This window comes from Odocoileus virginianus, chromosome 33, assembly GCF_023699985.2.
Source record: "Odocoileus virginianus isolate 20LAN1187 ecotype Illinois chromosome 33, Ovbor_1.2, whole genome shotgun sequence".
Classification (NCBI taxonomy): domain Eukaryota; kingdom Metazoa; phylum Chordata; class Mammalia; order Artiodactyla; family Cervidae; genus Odocoileus; species Odocoileus virginianus.
Window position 1 is genome coordinate 31,757,861 of NC_069706.1, and position 17,571 is coordinate 31,775,431.

At 54.9% G+C, this 17,571-nt stretch overlaps 1 protein-coding gene across 2 annotated transcripts in view; it reads right to left on the reverse strand.

The window, feature by feature from the left end:
- The window catches only part of CLIP2 (CAP-Gly domain containing linker protein 2), a 75,362-nt gene that overhangs the window by 18,694 nt on the left and 39,097 nt on the right, over positions 1 to 17,571 (reverse strand). The window contains exons 3-9 of one of the 2 annotated variants that reach the window (XM_020896862.2): positions 16,789 to 17,339; positions 12,978 to 13,102; positions 11,081 to 11,294; positions 9,887 to 10,084; positions 8,654 to 8,757; positions 6,417 to 6,477; positions 1,191 to 1,295 (exon numbers count right to left, since the gene is read on the reverse strand). In XM_020896862.2, the coding sequence (XP_020752521.1) occupies positions 1,191 to 1,295; positions 6,417 to 6,477; positions 8,654 to 8,757; positions 9,887 to 10,084; positions 11,081 to 11,294; positions 12,978 to 13,102; positions 16,789 to 17,339 (1,358 nt within the window). The remainder of the gene's footprint in view (positions 1 to 1,190; positions 1,296 to 6,416; positions 6,478 to 8,653; positions 8,758 to 9,886; positions 10,085 to 11,080; positions 11,295 to 12,977; positions 13,103 to 16,788; positions 17,340 to 17,571) is intronic. The other variant, XM_070460208.1, reaches the window with a different exon arrangement.

Consider the following 17,571-nt stretch of genomic DNA (forward strand, 5'->3'; position numbering starts at 1 on the left):
ACTCTGAGATCAGAGGCTCCACCTACCCAAATCCCACTTTGATCAAGTCGGTGGTCACAGATTTGAGAATAATATATTTGAGAGTTTTAAATCTTTTATAAGCTTAGGGAATTTGTTTCTGAAGGTGACCTTTAGTTCAATTAATGTGTTTTTGGTTTTTTAAATCGGGTTGACCCCTTTCCAGAGGAAGATGCCTCAGTGTGGAGGGCTTCAGCCTGTCAACTGTGACTTGGTTTCTGCAAGCAGCTGCTGTGTACACACGTGCACTGCACACGCAGTCACGCTGGCAATGGCCAGCATGTGGACAGGGACCGTGTGCATCTGCAGATACCCACAGGCACATGCACACTCACTCGTGTGCTGAGGCCAACCTGCAGAAGCCGGTGGTCACCCGCCCCACACCCTCACGCTGTGTACAGTGGTTTTTGTCAATCACTGCCGGCTGGCTGTTTAACTCTTATCACCAGGGGCCCTGCAGCTGGGCTGGCCAGCTGTTTGGAGGTGGACCTGCGTAGGTGGCCAGCCCCAGACGGACATGGTGGGCATGGAGGCGCCAGCAGGGTCTACAGATTGGTCTTAGATGGTGCCCTGGGACGCAGGGGGACCTCACTCCCACACAAAGTTTTCCCTGACCTAGGAACCACTCATACCCTGGGGCTGATGGAGAATCATATGCCCTGGGGACCCCCCACCCCCCCAAAGTCCCACAGCTCCCTCAGCCCCAGGTCCTTCAGGCTGCACCCCACCCCCACCCCCCGCCCCATGCCATCCTATTGAAGACCTTGGATCCCCAGTCCCCCGACCACTGCCTTCCCCAGCCTGGGGAGAAGGGAGGGGTGGATGGGTCGTCCACACAAGGGGCGGAATGTTCCCAAGAGCCCCAAATTTCTGAACATGACAGAGCATTGTCTGGGCAAGGAATGGGTGAGGCTCTCACGGGACCTTCCCCGGCCAATGGGACCATGAGCTGGGGCACAAAGTCCCGGAGAACCAAGACCTCCCCCTCCTCCAACCAGCATCACACGAGCACGTTCTTAAACCGGCACTGTCCTCCTAGAAGGGATGCAAAAGGGAAAAACAAAAACCTAACAAAACTGGGAGGAGAGCAGCCAGAGAGAGAAAATAATAAAACAGGGAAGCTGACGGGGGTGCCGGCGGGCCAAGGCGCTGGCGGCGGCGGCGGCGGTTACCCGGTTGTCGGCTAGTTCTCGGAGCAGCCGCTCGGCCTGCGCCTTCTCCAGTAGCAGGTTTTGCTCCAGCTCCCCGATGCGCGCGTGCTCCAGCTGCGTCTGGGTCTGTCCACCCGGGGAGGGTGGCGAGGTGGGGACAGGAGAGAGGAGCACAGGCGAAAGGAAGCCGGAGGAAGAGAGAAAAAAGAGAGAGAGAGGCAGGTCATCTTCTGTGCGCAAGACAGGAGAGCAGTGGAAGGAAGAGAGGAGGTCTGGGGAGGCGCCCGCCCCTCGCTGAGCCTCAGCAGGATCTGTTTAAGGGCAGAGGACAGGCTGCAGCAACCTTGCCCAAGCCGGCCCCTGGATGGGGCGACAACGGGCACCCGGGTCCCTTCTGTCAGCCCCCCACGTGGCCCTTCCCCTCGCAGCTCCTGGGGAGGAGCCCCACCTACTCCCTACTTCTCATCAGGGAAAGCCCGTTTCTGCACAGATACCTGCACCCAGGAAACCCCCAGGATGGCTGGATGAGTAAATGACCCCAAGTTTCCTGGTCCCCAGGCCTGTCCTGAAGGTTGAACCAACTGGAAGGAAGGGTTTCAAATACACCCACACCATCATGATTCCCCCAGCCGGCCTCTTAAGTGGAGGCCGGGCTGTGTCTCCCATTGCCCTGCCCCGAACCTGGCCCCAGCGGTGCCCATTCCCCGGGGCCCCCTGCCGCGGGTGCCTGGTCTCCCGAAAGCACAAGGGCACTTTTGTCCCAGCTTCACAACACCCGCTTCACACGCTAACAAAGCCCCACATTCTCAGGGCATCCTGGCTGGCATTTCGATTTTACCCCAACAGATCTGCGGGGGCAGCAGAAGGCTCAAGGCTCAGGGCATCCAGAAAAGTCTGGACCCCAAGTTTTCGGCAGGGAGAAGCCAGAGGGTTGGAAGCATCCCTCGGCTCAGCCCGTCATCACCAAGGAGAGACAAAGGTGACAGAAGAAGCGAGCGGCAGTTCCCGGGGAGGCAGGCTGAGCACCACAGCGCTATTGTGTAAAACCCAAGAATACACACCCGACACAAGTGAGGGAGACAGCGACAGTGCAGCTGATAGAATCATCTCAGAAACACGCACGCAATTCATCAAGAGCGACAGAGACCTTTATGTCCTTCGCCTCCCAATCTCATTCCTGTGAGTTCTCCTAAAGGAACAAAGGTGTCTCTCTCTCTCCCCCAAGAGGGCAGCATGGCGCAGTGCTATAAGACAGCCATGGTCCGTCTCTTTCAGAAAGTTAAAGGCTAAAGATGGTGACTCAACCCCAGCCTTGCAGGGACCATGTTCCCCCCTGATTCTCTCCCCCTGATGGTGGGCATGGCAACCCTGCCTGGGATTCCAACCACACCAAATTGAAAAATAAAGTGTAACTATTGCTAAGTCGTGTCCAACTCTTTGCGACCCCAGGCACTAGACAGAGCCTGATCACAAATACCATATTGGTGGTCCCAAGGGCAAGAAAAAGCTTCTAGCTTCACAATTTCAAGGTCAACTTCATTTGGTACCCCAACCACCGCAGAAGCCCCCTTCTGTCACTTTCAGAACTCTCAGCCTCCTGTTCCCTGGGTTGGGGTCTCCCTGTGGACACAGGGGAACTCATAGGAGGTACTTGCTTAATTTAATTAAGTTCAGTCCTAGGAGTTTGGGGAGGGAAAGTGCCTCTAAAGGCTAGATTTTAGTGAGATGGACAATCTGGCTTTTATTCTGCTCCAAGGACACTGCCCAGGGCGTGAGGAGCAGCAGCCACCACGCTTATCTGCAGGGCGGTGTAAGCATGGGCATAATTTTTGTTTCACACACCAGCTTTAGAACCTATCCCGCAGTGTCTCAGCTGTCTCCCCAACTCACAGGAGAGACAGGCCATGCCGGCGGGACACCCTCAGGCTCAGAATCACCCAGCAACCTGGGACAGCGTGAAGCCTAGAACTCAAGACGTCTGGATTTCAAAACCGGGGTCCTTCCCCAAACCAAGCCTGGCTCCACGGAGGGGAGACACAGACTTCTGGCAGCAACATGGAGCAGTGATGGGAGGCTCCAGCAGTGGGGCCTCCCTGTGTCCCTGCCCCTGTCCAAATCCTGGAAGCTCGGTGAAGCCTGGTCTGAGCCTTTGACCTACCATTTTTTCTCTTCCCCTTGCACGCACAGTGTCTACCCTACTCCAAAGCACAAAGTCTCTGCCTTGGGACGCCCCTCAGGTAACAGAGGGCTGGTGTTATCAATCAACGGGGGGCTGGGAGGGCGTTTCCCCAACTCGTCACCCCTTTTCATCTCCCTCAAGGCCTCAAGCTGCACAGCCAGTTCCCAACAGCTAATTCTGAGTTCCATCTCTTCCTGTTACAGGGGGTGTTCCCAAGCCAATGAAAAATAACAGCGAGATGCTATTTAATCAACAGAACAATAACACAAGCCCCCTGGATGATAAATCCCTAAACTTCATGTCTACTTCAGAACCTCAGAATGTGACCTTGTTTTGAATAGTGTCTTTGCACATGTAAACAGTTAGGATGAAGGCATCCTGGGTTAAAGTGGGCCTGATGACTTCCTTTTAAGGTCACGTGAAGAGACACAGGGACACACAAGGAGGAAGGTCACGTGACCACAGAGGCAGGGATGCCGTGACAAGCCGAGGAACACCAGCGGCTGCCAGCAATCCTACCAGAGCTGGGAGAGAGGCATGGAATTGACCCTGCCCATACCTCGATTTCAGACTTCTGACCTCCAGCACTGTGAGCGCATCAATGTGTGTTGCCTCGAGCCGCCACTGAACTGTGATAGTTTTTCTTTCTGCAGCCCCAGAAGGTGCTACAAATGCCTGTCATTTGCTTCTCCTGGTGGAGATGTCCTGCAGGTATGCTGGTGTGGAGTTTGCGGGAGGACCAAGGAAATCGTGGGCTTATACAGGGCATTTAGTGCCACAGACTGGACGCTCTCAGCAAGAGTGAAGCCTGAGACTGGGCCCCTGCGCAGGCCAACAGCCAAGGTCAGAAAGGCGGTGAGAGGTTGTCATGGGACATCTCACACATTTGGGGGAGGGAGGACAAGCAGAGAAATGGGGTCACATAGCTGGAGGGGTCCCAGGAGGAGCTCAAGGTGTTCTGGGGGCTTATTTTTGACTTTCAGATGGGGGTGGGCAGGAGAGGGACTTGGGTCCATGTGCCTTCCGGTTGCCGTGAATGTGGTCACAACAGAAACAGCATCAATGGGACTCCACTGCCCTTGGACTGAACTAGCTGTCCGTCACCGTTTGCCCCACCCTCCTCCTCTCTCAGCCAGGGCTGATTGGATCTGGGGTGGACACCCATCCAAAGCAAGACAGCCCATTGGCTAGCCTCGGACCAATCAGATTCTCTCAGCTGGGAGACAGTAAGTGCTGGAGCCTGGGAGGGGCGGGGCAGGGGGATGTGAGGGCAGAAGGGAGGAGATGTGTCGAGAGACCTGCAGACACAGTGAGAGACAGACAGACTGACCACGAGTCATGAGAAGAGGGAGGCGAGTGAGGGGGGAAGAGACTGCCTTTCTGATGCTGCTCCTCCTTCCAGTTCTCTGAACTGCCCGCCCTTGGTGCTGTGAGAGTTCCCTGCAGCCGTTTAGTAACCCGCCCACCGGCCCCCCACCCTGTGATGACTGGAGTTAGCAGTTACCAGGTGTCTTTGCAATCACAGGTGCTTTTCCCGGGAGCGACCTCCACCCCCAATCCCTTCGGGAGGGCAGCCACCCCACGGAAGAGCTTGCTAAATGTCAAGCACATAACCGGCCCCTTCGCTAAGCGAGAAATTTACATTGGAACACTGGATGCCAGGCTGGGGTTCCTACACCAGGTTGTGCCCCAGGAGCCATCCTTTAAAGCTCAGGCAGCAAAATCCGTCCCAACAGGGGCAGCCGCCAGTGACCCAAGATCACACACATCCCTCCCCAGCCAGGGTCATTCAGAGATAGGACAGCCATTCGTACAATTTTGCGGAATGCTGGAAGTCAGAGGGGTTTTAACACGGCTCTTTCACAAAATCAGAAACCGCAGTTTCCCATCGGAGCTCAGAAGTGATCCAGGGCAGTGATTCCCAAAGTGTGGTCCCCAGGTCAGCATCGCCTGGCAGCTCGTTAGAAATGCAAACCCTTGGGTCCCATCCAGATCTACTGTATGGCCACTTGGGTCCAGAGTTCTGGGTCTGAACACACCTACTGGGTGACGAATTCTCAAGCTGGGAAAGCACTGACCTGGTCAACCTCCTTATTTAACAGAGGAGCAAATGGAGGTCCAGGGAGAGGAGATGACTGCCCAAGACCAGGGTCAGGACTGGAATGTGCAGAGGGACTGAGCTGACTGCCCTCTGCCTTATCTGATGGCTCCAGGAGTCTACATTTTCTGTCACCTCCCAGGGAGCAGGGAGGGTCATGGCAGAAAGGCATTCTAACCCACCCAACTGTGAGCAGACCTAGTGAGCCCTGCGGACTCCAGATGGTTTGGTGAGCAAGTGTCTGTGTCTGTCTTGGGTGGCAGGGGTCCACAGGTGCTTTACTGATTGATGTGAGCGTCCTCCACACCTCGGCTCAGAAAGGGTGAGTGGGATTGGAGAGTGAGAGTGAGAGGCCCATCGGGGCCCAGACCCCTCGGCCAGGTGCTGTGACTGAGGAGGTGCTGTAACTGGCCATCCTTACAGGTTAGACTTGGGAGTCAGGAGTCCTGGGTCCTGGTCCCAGTGGCTGCTGACATGCACCATGACTGGGTGAGCCCCTTTTGCCTTTCTGAGCCTGTTTTCCCATCTATAAATTCTGTGACTCAACCACGAACTATTCCCAGCCAAAGGTCTAGCTGGAATTTAAGATGAACAGAGGGCCCAGGGAACACCTTTAGAGATACTGCCCAAGAAAGAAGGGACAGGGAGCCCAGCCACCATGTCCTCAGGCCCAGCTCTGTGGATTCCCTGGGTCCATCCCACCCAGCTGCTGACCCGGGAAGTGTGGCCCCTCTGGGGCTCCTGGAGCTGAGCCATTCCCACTTCTGATGCCCAAGTCTCTCTTGCCTGGCCCCTCCCCACGCTCCCAGGGTATGACCTTTGACTCTCCCCCAGTTTGTCTACCTCCCCGTCCCCATGGTCCTGTCCCACAGGGTCAGAGTTGCTGCCTGGACCTCATGACGATTTTCCCTTTGAGGGCTGAGCCTGGGGTGCAAGCCTAGGGGAAGGTTTGGGGGCCTTTGACCATTACCTCCAGGTCGCCCTTGGTGATGGACTCCTCTTCCACTCGGAACTGCAGGTCCTCCACCTTCCTGCAGGGGGGAGAGGGGGCTGAGCAGGCTTCACCCGGAGGGGTCCATCCATGCTCCTGCTCAGTCGTGTCTGACTCTTTACGACCCCCTGGACTGTAGCCCACCAGGCTCCTCTGTCCATGGGATTCTTCAGGCAAGAATACTGAAGTGGGTTGTCATTTCCTTCTCCAGGGGATCTTCCCGACTCAGGCACTGAACCTGTGTTTCCTGCATTGCAGGTGGATTCTTTACCCCACTGAACCATAAGGGACCCCTGCCCAGAGGGGTGGGCTTTGCCAAGTCAGCAATGGCAGAGAGAGCCAAGGCCACAAGAAGCCTCGAGTCCACATTCAGAGTACCCAGAAGGTACCGTCCCAGAGCCTCGTGGCTGATGGGGGCGGAGCCTCCTGGAAATCCCCAGCCCTCCCAACTTCCTGGTCCAAGCTCTACACAGAGAACATGGACTTCTCTAAAATAGGAGTGTACAGGAGACACTGGTTAAGGAAAGGTCCCCAGTGTTCTCCTTACTTGCTGCAAGTAGTAAAGCCTTCCTTCTCCTGCAAAATAGCTGTGTTTAATGCAGCATCTTTCCCCTCTAGGGTGGTTGTGGGAATAAATGATAGAATGGATAGTAAATGAAGCAGAATCAGTTTTGCTTTCATCATAGCAGGGAGCAGATAGGCTGCATCAAACAGTCTAAGGGGAAAGAGGGAGGGTGGGCTTCTTCCCCTACTGACCCCATCCTCTTTCCCCTCAGAATCAGGGCCCAGAGTTCCAGCCCCCACTGCTTGGGCTGCTCCCTGATGTGGAGGGCCCCCAGTGCCCTGCTGCAGGTGCGGGGCCCACCCCAAGGACACCCCCCACCCCCCCACCCCCGAGAGAGCACCGGGGAGAGACACAGGCACGTTACACCTCACAAAGCGGCTGCTCCTGGGGCCTCGTGAGACTCTCAGCAGAGGATGAAACTGAGGCCCAGAGAGGGCCAGTGACCTGCCCAAGGTTACGCAGCAAGCGCCGGGCAATGCTGGCCCTTGTACCCAGGACTTCCTGAATGAAACTCCCACGATGTCTCAGGGATCTGTTTTTGTTTGTTGGCATCAGGCGCGTTGCCATGGGAACCAGTTGTGTGGGCCCTGCTGACGGTCTCAGGCAGATATAAATAAGCCCTCCTCTCCCGGAGTCAGACAGTAACAACAGCCCCTGGAGCACATGCCTGGGCTGAAAGCCCAAGAGCAGACCCAAGTTGGGGGAGGTGGGGGGCTGGGGCTGGGGGCTGCCTGCTGCACGGGGGAGCAGGAGAAGCTGCAGAAATCTGTGTATCAGCAGCTGGGAGACAAAGAGAGGCTCCTGGGCCAGAGGAAACCCTGGCCCTCATGGGCTCTGAGCCCGGCCAGGTGTTCCAGGACCAAGTCAGCCCAGAGACCCCACATGGAGGGAACACAAACCCCACTTGCCACCCTGGCAGGTCACAAAGAGCCAGCGGCACCACTAACAAGACTAGTGACCTCAGGTGAGTCCCTTCCCTGCCCTGAGCCTCAGTTTTCTCATCTGTGAGCTGGGGGCAATACTTCCCTCCTGGGTTCATTGTAAGACAGAGAGACGGTGCAGGTAAAGCACCCAGCCTGGGGGCTGACCCCCAGGTGCACTGTGTTTCCGGTGGCCTTTTCCTGCTGCTGCTGAGCCTGTTTCCTGACACGGGAAATGGAAATGAAGCTTCAGGACACAGGCTGCACGCTCCACTGGCCAGGACCTGCCTGGAGCAGAGGCAGGTATCCCCTGTGCTGAACTGGGTCACGGAGTGCGCACGTGGGGTACACGTCTCCCTAGTGAGAGGTCCCCCCCCACTGCCCTCCCCGGGAGTTCTCATGATGCTGCACAAGCCAGGCAGGGCAGGAACGGTGAACCCACGTCAGGAAGGAAAGCAGTGACAGACATGCTGTCTCCCATGTGCTCAGCACTGTTGCCAGACGCTTCACTGGGGTTATCTTGCAAGTCCTCCCAACAGCCTGCAGAGATGGGGGTCATCACCCCACTTTGCAGATAAGAGGACTGAGGCCTGCAGGGCTTGTGTCACCAGCCCAGGTGACACAGCCAGTACACGGTTGGTGGAGGTGGGGTTTGGGCCTGTTGGTCCCGAGCCATCCTCAATGAGGCTCTGGGAGTGTCCCCCTAGGACAGGGCCCGGGGCGGCACATACCTCCTCTCCTCCTCCAGCTGGTTGGACAGGTCCACCTTCTCTTTCCGCACGCTCTCCACCAGGAGCCGGGCCCGCTGCAGCTTTTCTTCTGCCTCTGCAACATACTGGGCCCCGAGCCGAGGGCCCGGACAGGGTCGGCCTCCTCCCAGGGGACTGGGAGCCAGGGTGGGGAGGGATGGGGAGAGGCAGCGGAGATGCAAGCAGGCAGGCCTGGAATCCCAGCCACCCCTACGCCCCTTCCAGCCCAGTCAGGCAGGAACTGTGGGTCTAGATGTGAGGGAAGAGGGCCAGCCTCATCCAGTGAGGGTGAGGCCCACCTGCCCCCAGGACCTGCCCCCTCCCTCCACCCTTGAGGGCTTATGAGACCTTCTGTCTTGTGAATGCCCCTGTCACAGCACATACGTGAGCTTGGCCTTAATAATTCCAGGACCCGAGGGAAGCGGGAGCCGGGCTCCAAATGAGGACAGGGGCCCAGGAGGGAGCTCCCAGGTGGGGGACAAGCGCCAGGGAAGAAGGAACACGTGACAACAGGAGAATCGAGGTGATGGGGGACGCCTTCCTTCCCTGAAACCCAGCCCTAGAATCTGATCAGAAACGTGATCTGAAATGTGGACATTTGTACCCTCAAAAAATTTTAGTATTAGAAATTATTTAGAAAAAGTGAGGAATTGGAAAACCACGTGAACACCAGCAGGGAACAGGCCACGTGGGTAAGGACACAGCCTGTGATAGATGGCAATGCAGCCGTTCAAACGGGGAAGAATTTTCCGTGACCTAGAAATCATGCTCGGGCTATGTGTGTCAGTAGCTTCAGTCGGGTCTGACTCTGCAACTCCACGGACTGTAGCCCGCCAGGCTCCTCTGGCCTTGGGATTCTCCAGGCAAGAATACTGGAGTGGGTTGCCATTCCCTTCTCCAGGGGATCTTGCTGAGCCTGGGATTGATCCCCAGTCTCCCACATTGCAGGCGGATTTCTTTACGTCTAACCCACAAGGGAAGCCCTGCTCACACTATAGGAAGTAGGAAAAAGCAGGATACGCAAGCCTGTATCCAGGTTCTGGAGGAATGTGGACCTGCCACTGGAAGGAAAATCACCAGGATAGGGGAGGTTGGTAACCCGCATCTCAGAACACCCCGAGTTCTCCTCTCTGAGCGTGAGGGATGGACAAGACTGGCCCGAGGAGGCCGCCGGTACCCCGCTGGGGACCCCACCACCCCAACCCGCCCACCCACCTGCTCGTGCTGCGCCTTGAGCAGGGCGATCTCCTTCTCCACCTCGCAGATGTGGCTCGTGGCCTTGGCCACCTCGGCCCGCTCCAGGTCCCGTTCAGCCAGCAGCTGTTCTATGTGCTGCTGCTTCTCCTTCAGCGCCTCCTGCAAGGCCGTGGTGCCCGAGATCTTGCGGGCGTAGCGCGAGGAGGTCTCGGTGAGCTGCAGGGAGGCACGGGGGCAGGCGGGACTCAGGAGTGTGGAGCTCCAGCCAGACAACCCCCAGTTACCCCACAGGTGGGGGCGCGGGGCCCAAGTGCCTGGACTCCTAGGGTCCGGCTCCTCCCCCTTCCCAGGGCCCTAGACACTCTGCCTACTTACGTGGAGGGAATCATGACGTTTGAGATCCAGGGAACTCCCCACTCCCAGGAAAGTTACAGCCCCTGGGGCTCCACCTCATGGCGGGGTCCCTCACCTGGGCCACCCTCTCCTGGACTAGGAGGAACCCCGTGTAGACAGAGCTCTGCACGGCAACCTCACCTTCTCTCCTCACCCCAGGTGAGGTACCAGCCTTTCTAAACTGCCTGCCCTCCACCTGTATTACCTGCCCTGCATTTGTATGACCCTCTTTAATTCCTAGGAAAGGGCCTGAGACTACTGACCCATCAGTCATAGAAAAATAACAATAAATGTAAACAAGTCAATTTCTCTGTTACAAAAGTGTACACTTTCTTTTTAAAAATTATTTATTTGTCGGTGCTGCTGGTTGCTGCATGTGGGCTTTCTCTACTTGTGGTGAGTGGGGGCTACTCTCTAGTTGTGGCCGGTGGGTTGAGTGGTTGTGGCTCACGGATTTAATTGCCCTGTGACCTGTGGGATCTTAGTTCCCGGACCAAGGGTTGAACCCATGTCCCTTGCATTGGCAGGCAGATTCTTAACCACTGGATCACCAGGGAAATCCTTACACTTTCATCTTTGTTCAAAAACTCCAAACTTCTACCTTAGCACCTGAAGTGTATATCTCAGTTTAAGGGCCTAAGTTACCAAGTTTCCATGTTCTTTTATAGAAACTTCTATTAAATATTTAAAGGAAAAAAACTCCAAACTGACAGATGCCTAGAGCCACAGTAAGTCAGAAGACACCTGAATCTCTATGGCCCCACCCTCCATATCCCCATACACATACCAGGGTAGCCCTCCCCAGTCCCCCATCCTCACCAGGCCACTGCGGCTGGGCCGGCCACCCACGGAGGAGGCCACAGAGCTGACAGAGCTGATGGAGGAGCTGCTGGGACTGTGGGTCAGCGCCGACACACCCATGGCCATGCGCTTGGTCTTCTTGGCCTTGGCCGGGCTGGTGGACGGGAAGCCGATGCGGATCACCTTGTGGATGGGCGCGAAGAGACCAAACTTGGGTGGGCACTGGAAGTACCTAGAGGGGCAGGAGAGACCACGCTGCTATTACCGTCCCACAGCCTGGAGCCCGGCCTGCCTTCCCCACCTTTCCAGAGCCCAGCAAAGAGAGAGAGGTTCCTCCCTGGGGAGGAACATGGACCATCACCCATACCCTAAGACCAATAGACCGGACTCCCAGAAAAGGAACAGAGGTGAGCAGGGTCTGCTATTCTGCACAGCCACTGGACATATTTCTGGGGGACGGGGGAATAACAATCGATGAACACCTGCTCTCTGCCAATCCCTTTCAAAAATGCTCATGTCAGTCCCCCAACCACTCTATTGTTATCCATTTTTCACAAATGAGACGTAGGCTCAGAGAGGTTAAGCAACCTGCCACAGTCACACAGCTGGTTAAATGGCAAAGTTGAGACTGGACCCAGCAGACTCCAAAGCCCTCGATGCTTTGGCTCTGCTCACACACCAGAGGCCCCCAGCCATATCTGCAACCCTACTCTCCCGGATGCCCCTGGACGACCCCCAGAGCCAAGGTTCTCTGTCCACGGAGCTCCCTGCATGGAGAAGCAGAAACGGAAGGAAGCACCTTAGGGGTGATGCTGACCAACCTTCCTCTGAATTCTGAAAGCAAGAGTAAGTTGAGAGAAACATTTGCCTTGAAAACAGGAAGGCAAGTGTTGTCATGGAAACTCTGGAGCATCTTCTCTCAAAAGCTCTCTGGCCAGGGATTCCACATGGGATCAAGGAACTAGTCCCGCAGAGTTTCCGGCTCACCATGAATCTGCGATGCCATGCCGCCGCTTCCTGCATTCAGGTCTTTGTTCAGGCTGACCCCCAGCCTAGCAGACCTTCCTCCTCAGAGCTGTCCCAGCCTCACTTGGAGCACAGTATCCAGCCCAGGGACAAAAATAGGCTCGCAGGCCACCTCCCCTCAGCCCCACACCCCTGACACTCTTCACTCATCACATCACCCTTCCCATTCCCAATGGGCCCAGGAACAGTCCTAGATCCTCTCGATCCAGAATTCCTGACAGTCAATTCCATTTAATGAGAGATGCTGAGAAACCTGCGACCCAGCTGTGACCTAACCTTGACTGTAGAGCACAAAGCACTGATTATTTCCTGTGTCGCCCAGGGCATCTCCCAGAAGTCAGAGACCACTGCCTCTCCTTTTCTGGTACCCCCACTGCACTCAGCCAAGGTGGCACGGGGAAGGGAACACAGGGACAGATGACTCTCTGCGTCATCTTGAGAAATGACCTCTCTGGCCTTGGTTATCTAATCTGTAAAATGGGAGTGACAGCCCCACCACCTGCTTCCATGAGCTGCCATGGAAGCACGTATACCTGGCATCAGGCGCGGCCACCGGGCGCTCTGCGCTGGCACCCCCAGATGCCCCGGCCCCGTCCCCTGCACCCACCCCAGAAGAGGACCCCCTCCTCCTGCAGAGGGGAAGCCCGCCATAGCTGGTGTCAGGCGCGGCCACTGGGCACTCTGCGCTGGCACCCCCAGATGCCCCAGCCCCGCCCCCTGCACCCACCCTAGAGGAGGACCCCCTCCTCCTGCCCAGGGGAAGCCCGCCATAGCTGGTGTCAGGCATGGTCACCGGACGCTCCACGCTGGCACCCCCAGATGCCCCAGCCCTGCCCCCTGCACCCACCCCAGAGGAGGACCCCTCCTCCTGCGCAGGGGACCCACATACCTAGTGCCCGCCACTGCCCCATCGTTCTTTCCAAGCGGCTCGTCCAGTTCCACGCCACACCACTCGCCCTTGGCAAAGTCCGTCTCCCCCACATACCGCACCACGCCAGTCTTCGTCCCGCCAACCTGGTGGCACACAGAGAGACTCCGGTCCAGAGGATGCAGTGGGAAGAGCAGAGATGGCACAGGCGCCCAGGCTCATCCCACCCCTCCCCTCCAGTATGCAAGGTTTAGGGGAGATGGAGGGAGCTCGAGGACAGCTGGGAGGGACACACGGATAACCAGTGCTTCCCCAGGCTGTCCTGAGCGACAGCTCTGGAGTCAGAAAGACAGACTTGTGTTCAAGCGCTGCCACTTACAAGCTGTGTGAACTTGGGCGGGTTACCTAACCTCTCTGAGCTTTAACTCTGCTTCATCTGTCAAAAGGGCTCTGGTGAGGATTAAGTACTGTTCGTGCAGTGTCTGGTACATACAAGAGTGCAGTAAATGTTATCCTTAAAAAATGGTTTGAATGGGGGTTGCCAGGAGCTGGGTGGGAGGGGAAATGGGTTATTGTTTTAATAGGAATGAGTTTCAGTTTCACGAGATAAAAGAGATCTGTTGTACTATAACAACATGAATCTATTACTTAACATCACTGAATTGTACTCAGAAATGGTTAAGAAGGTAAATGTTATATGTGTTTTATTTTTTTTGATTTTTAAAGTTAACTTTTATTGGAGTACAGCTGCTTTTCAATGTGGTGTTAATTTGTGCTGTGCAGCAAAGTGCATCAGCTCTGCACATACAGATATCTCCTCTGCTTTGGATTTCCTTCCCATTTAGGTCACCGCAGAGCACTGAGTGGTTTCCTGTGTTGGTCAGTAGGTTCTTAGTTTTCTATTTTATTTTATTTTATTTTTTTAGTTTTCTATTTTATACATAGCAGTGTACAGTGTACATGTCAACCCCAATCTCCCAGTTCATCCCACCCACCTGGTATGTGTATTCCACCACAGTTAAAAGAACTCAAAGAACAGGCCAATAATCAGGAATATTACTGTAAAAAAAATGGTTTAAAAAAACTCTTAGTTAAGTTTACATATATACAGAAAGGGGCTTCCCTGGTGGCTCAAATGGTAAAGAATCTGCCGGCAATGCAAGAGACCTGGGTTCGATCCCTGGGTGGGGAAGATCCCCTGGAGAAGGAAATGGTGACCTACCCCAGTATTCTTGCCTGGGAAATCCCATGGACAGAGGAGTCTGGTGGGCTACGGTTCATGGGGTCGCAGAGTCGGACATGACTGAGCAACTAACACACACATATACATAAAGAGTCAAATACTTCCAAAGCCCTAAAAATCCCTGGGAGTTTCTCTACCTCTCCCCAGAAGCACTTTAACTCTTTATGATGAAGTTTTTGGTGTTGACTAGATATTTCTAATTGACATACTTATATTTCGACTTGTCAATTTTTTAGTTTGGAGTGACATCCATTGACTTCTCGTCAAGGAAGGGGAGGCTGAACCCACCCCGACTGGTTCTCCACTCTTTCCACATATCAACAGCTTAATTTTGATCAGACTCCAGGCTGATGGTGCTGGGACTTAAGTAAACACTAGTCACAGACACGGATGGGTGGATACAGAAACTTTTCCTTCCCACGACCAGTTTTCCCTACAGATAACAACTGTCTTCTATGATTGTTTGTTATGTTTTACCACCTTCACACTAGGTCAACCCCAAACTCTCTCAGCCGTCTAAAATCTCCTGCCAAGATGTGTAGAGGCATTGAGAACTCCATCAGATTCTTTCTGGAGAAGACTCTCCTGAAGCTGGGAGTCCCTCTGCTGCGTAGCCATCACTCCAGGCCACCACTCCATCACCCTGAGGAGTCCCTCTTCTTCCCTCCTGGGCTGGATTTCCCATCTCTTGGATGCAATATCTTCTTTTTTCTTGGTTTATTCACTTATTTTGGTAGAGCCTTCCACTGCTTTCTAAGACGAGGTGCACGAGGAAATAAAATATTTGAGCCTTTGCCTATCTGAAAAAAAAAATTTCTTTTTTGTCTGTGCAGTTTGCAGGATCTTAGTTCCCTAACCAGGGGCTGAACCTGGGCCAAGGCAGTGAAATCACCAAATCTTAACCATTAGGCCACTAAAGAACTCCTGAGTTTTGAGGTTTAGTATTCACATCTTCAATGTGTCTGGCGCAGAGCCAGTCCTTAAGAAATGGTGGGAATGAAGTGAGTTTTAATCAGGAGGCTGGTTCCTTTGGGGGCACACACCTGAGGCGTACTTAGGGGTGTCAGAGAAGGTAACCTTTAGAAAGTCCTATTTTGGTTCAGATAAATATGGTAGGGGCTTCCCTGGTGGCTTAGACAGTAAAGAATCTGCCTGCAATGTGGGAAGTCCTGGGTTTGATCCTTGGATTGAGAAGATCCCCTGGAGAAGGGAATGGCTACCCACTCCAGTATTATTGCCTGGAGAATTTCATGGACAGAGGAGCCTGGTGAGGCTACAGTCTATGGGGCTGCATAACACCCAGACACAACTGGGCAACTAACACAAACATGGTAGATAAATAAACACATTTATTTTCACCCTTTCTTGAATTTGCACTGGAAAGACAGTGAAGGGACTCTTTTTTTTTTTAAAGGTATTGAGCCCTCAAAGACAAAGAGAACAGGAGAAAAGATGGTAGACAGTGCTGGAAACCCAGGGCAACCAGGTCCACGGGCAGCTGCAGGGAAAGCAGAAAAGCAATCAGTGTTTCTCTCAGAAGCCCCCGAGGCAGATCCCTTTATAATGATGGGATGATCTGTATATACTTTTTTTTGGGGGGGGGGGGTGGCTTGCAGGATCTTAGTTCTCCAACCAGAGATCAAACCTGGGCCCTCGGCAGTGAAAGAGTGAAGTCCCAATCACTGGATTGCCCGGGAATTCCCAAGAAATATATGACACGTACCCACCATTACAGCATCATACAGAATAGTTTCACTGCCCTAAAAATTCTCTGTGTTCTCCAAAGACCTCGAATAGCCAAAGCAATCTTGAGAAAGAAAAATGAAGCTGGAGAAATCAGGTTCCCTGACTTCAGACTTATGAGAAAGTTACACTAATCTAAACAATACGGTACTATCACAAAACAGAAATATAGATCAATTGAAAGAGAGAGAAAGCCCAGAGATAAACCCACACATCTACGGTCATCTAATCTATGATAAAGGAAGCAAGAATATACAATGGAGAGAGGACAGTCTCTTCCTTAAGTGGTGCTGGGAAAACTGAACAGTTACATGTAAGAGAATGAAATTAGAACACTCCCTTACACCATACACAAAGATAAACTCAAATTGGATTACTAAGGTAAGGCTGGACACTATAAACCTCTTAGAGGAAAACATAGGCAGAACACTTTTTGACATAAATCACAGCAAGATCTTTTCTGATCCACCTTCTAGAATAACAGAAATAAAAACAAAAATAAACAAATGGGATCTAATTAAACTTACAAGCTTTTGCACAGCAAAGGAAACCATAAACAAAATGAAAAGACAATCCAGAGAATGTATATTGTACAACCATTATGGAGAACAGTATGGAGGCTGCTTAAAAAACTAACTACAGGCCCAGAAAGGTTAAGACACTTGCCCAGGGGCACACAGCCACAGTCTCCAGGGCCCCCACTTCACGAGCCTCGCTGGTCCCTCTGTGGTTCTCTGTGTGGGTGCCCCGGCCTGAATCCCGCCCGAGCCCCCTGGGCCCTGCCCCCTGCCCAGGGTGGGGAATCCAGCTCGCCCACGTGGGGTGGGGACGGGGGCAGGGACTCACCAGCACACGGTCTCCCAGGCGCAGGTCTTTGTCACCGCGCTTCACGGAGCCACTGTCCGAGAGGTTGGAGCCCGACTCATTGCCGGTCTTGACCGAGCTGTTGAGGACGCTCTCCCGCAGGGGGATGACGCGGCTGGTGAGCGGCGGCGTGGCGGTGCCCGAGTGTAGCGACAGGTTCTGGGCGGTCAGCGACTCGACCGAGTGGGCGTCGCTGCCCGAGCCCTCGGCCGCGGGCTGCCGCGTGAGCTTGGAGGGCCGCGTGAAGATGCCCTGCAGGGCCGGGCACTCGAAGTAGCGCACGCCGCCCACCGCACCGTCGTTCTTGCCCACCGGCTCGTCCAGCACCACGCCCGCCCACTGGCCGGGCGCGAACTGCGTCTCGCCCAGGTACTGCACCACGCCCGGCTTCACGCCGTTCACCCACACGCGCTCGCCCACCACGAAGTCCCCAGCGAACTCGTCGCCCACCTCGGCAGCCTTGGCGCCGGGCTTCTCGGGGGCGGCGGGGGCCGCGGCCGGAGGGCCCGAAGCCTGCTTGTGCAGGGGAGAGCCTGTGGAGAGAGGACAGAAGTGGCGGTTAGGGCTCAGGTCCGGGGAGGGGAATGGGGAGCTGGACCCTCAGCGGCCCCGCAGAGCGCGGTCTGGCTGGGAGGGGGCCGGTGCCCGCTGACGAATGGGGAAACTGAGGCAGGTGGGGCTGGGAGTGGGGCTTGGGGCAGGTCTCATGGCTCCTGGGCCGTGTGGGTATCCCCCACTCTGCCAACCTCTCTGGAAGATTCTAGG